Here is a 2,008-nt window from a genome sequence, read left to right as displayed (position 1 = left end):
TGTTTTGGAAGACGTGCATCCAGAGTGTTCCTTGGAGGCCAAGATGGCCAAACTTCATCTCTCATTCTTTGGACATATTGTCAGGAGGGACCAGTCGCTGGAGAAGGATCTTATGTTTGGTAAGGTAGAGGGTCAGAGAAAAAGAGGAAGACCCCAAACGAGATGGATTAGCCAAGGGGCAGCATCGATGGACTCAAGCGTGGCAACAGTGGTGAGGTTGGCCCAGGATCAGGCAGTGTTTCATTCTGCTGTACATAAGGTCGTTATGTGTAGGTACCAACTCGATGGCACCTAACAACAACATTCTTCACCACATTCATAGATCGGTATGTAGCAAAGGGAAATATCCATATATAGAGGTCCTCTGTCAAATATTTATATATTTGTGGTTATACTCCCACTCTCCCTACCATACATGTAAAAGCATGTGTATGTGCCTATGTATCTACCTGAGGAACATGTTTGTTTCAGGGTTGTGAATATGACAGTATTTACCTTTGCCCCCTTTAACCCTTGCATTCCTCCCTGTGTTTATCATTCTTTGCTCAGCCTCCTTCTTCTTGTATATTGCCCTCCCTGGTATCCAAATAAGCATGTGAATACTCTCTTTTGTTGTTAAGTGCCATCTAGTCTGTTACCAGTCATAGTGATCTTGTATAGAGTTTTCAAGGAGCTGCTGGTGAGCTTGAACTGCCAACCTTGAACTTCAAATGACCTTGCAATCCAGTGCGTTAACCCACAGTGCCATACCAGGATTCTGTCTTATATCCAGTGAATTACTCTCCCTTCCCACCCATCCTTGGTAACCATCAAAGAATGTTTCTTTTAACATTAAAATTTTTTCTTGAGTTTTTGGTTTGTTTTTTCTTAAGTTTTTATTGTGAAATGAGTGAAGGTTTACAGAGCAGATCATCAGTTTTACATTCAACAAATCCTATACTTTGTTTCATTATATGATTGCAATCCCCTCAATGTACTGTTAACAGTTAACACCTTCTTCACTTTATCTGTTGCATTCCTCCCTGTGTCTCCTAGTAACTTCACATTTCCTCTGCTAGCCTCTTTCTTATATATTACCTGCCTTGTCACCTGTAATAACATGTGTCTACCCTCTAGCCCGTAAGTAATCCCCCACCCCTAACCATCACAGATTGCTTATTTTAACAAGAAAACTTTTTTTTTTTTTACTTTTTACAACATTGGTCTCATATGATAGATATTTGTCCTTTTGTGATTTACTAATTTCACTTAGCATAATGGGCAATTTGGTTTTTGAAGGAAGAAATGTTCTTTTTTTCCTCTAGACGTCTTAATCCACATTCTGTATCTGCATATGAAGCTAATGAAGAACTGAGTCTTCATGTGGCTGTTGAAGGCAAAATTTATCTGACTGTTTACTGTCCAGCAGACGTCATTAATCGAGTAAGCAGTATGTCTTCAAGTGATAAGCTGACAAGATGGGAAGTGCTTGGTGTACAGGGAGCACTGCTAAGCCATTTTATACAACCAGTTTATATCAATAGTATACTGATTGGTAAGTGAAAATTTTCAGTATCTTCTAAATACTTTCCCTAGTAAATTCACTGTATTTTAGCTTATCAATTATATATATATTAAATCAACTTTTATGTACATGAATCTTTATATAATTTCAAAATCCAACTTCATTGTTTTGTTCAACTTTTCATTTCATGTTAACTTGAAATCACACTTATTATGGTTGACTTTTGTAAACTTTTCATAAGGCCAGCAATTAATACTTTAAATTAGCCAATTATAGATATATAAGTCTTGAACTTTTGCTGTTATGTAATACTTTTATGTAATACTCAACTTTTCCCCTTTTTGGAAGAGGTTGCATTCTTGAACTTCTCAAGTTGAATAGCTTATATATAGTCCTTTTTTATTTCAAATGTTTTATTATGAATTATGTGATAGTTTACATGGGAGAACATTAGTTTTACATTCATCCTATCGTATATAGTTTCATTGCCATGGTTACAATCCC

At 36.5% G+C, this 2,008-nt stretch overlaps 1 protein-coding gene across 2 annotated transcripts in view; it reads left to right on the top strand.

Moving 5' to 3' along the window:
- Nucleotides 1-2,008, top strand: part of ADAD1 (adenosine deaminase domain containing 1 (testis-specific)) — a 142,635-nt gene that overhangs the window by 81,826 nt on the left and 58,801 nt on the right. For both annotated transcript variants that reach the window (XM_006866271.1, XM_006866270.1), the window contains exon 8: nt 1,305-1,534. In XM_006866271.1, coding sequence (XP_006866333.1) covers nt 1,305-1,534 — 230 coding nt within the window. The remainder of the gene's footprint in view (nt 1-1,304; nt 1,535-2,008) is intronic.

This window comes from Chrysochloris asiatica, unplaced genomic scaffold (genome assembly GCF_000296735.1).
Source record: "Chrysochloris asiatica unplaced genomic scaffold, ChrAsi1.0 scaffold00088, whole genome shotgun sequence".
NCBI classification, from domain to species: Eukaryota; Metazoa; Chordata; class Mammalia; order Afrosoricida; family Chrysochloridae; genus Chrysochloris; species Chrysochloris asiatica.
Note: the sequence above shows the minus strand (reverse complement) of the source record. Positions and strands in the feature narration are given on the sequence as shown.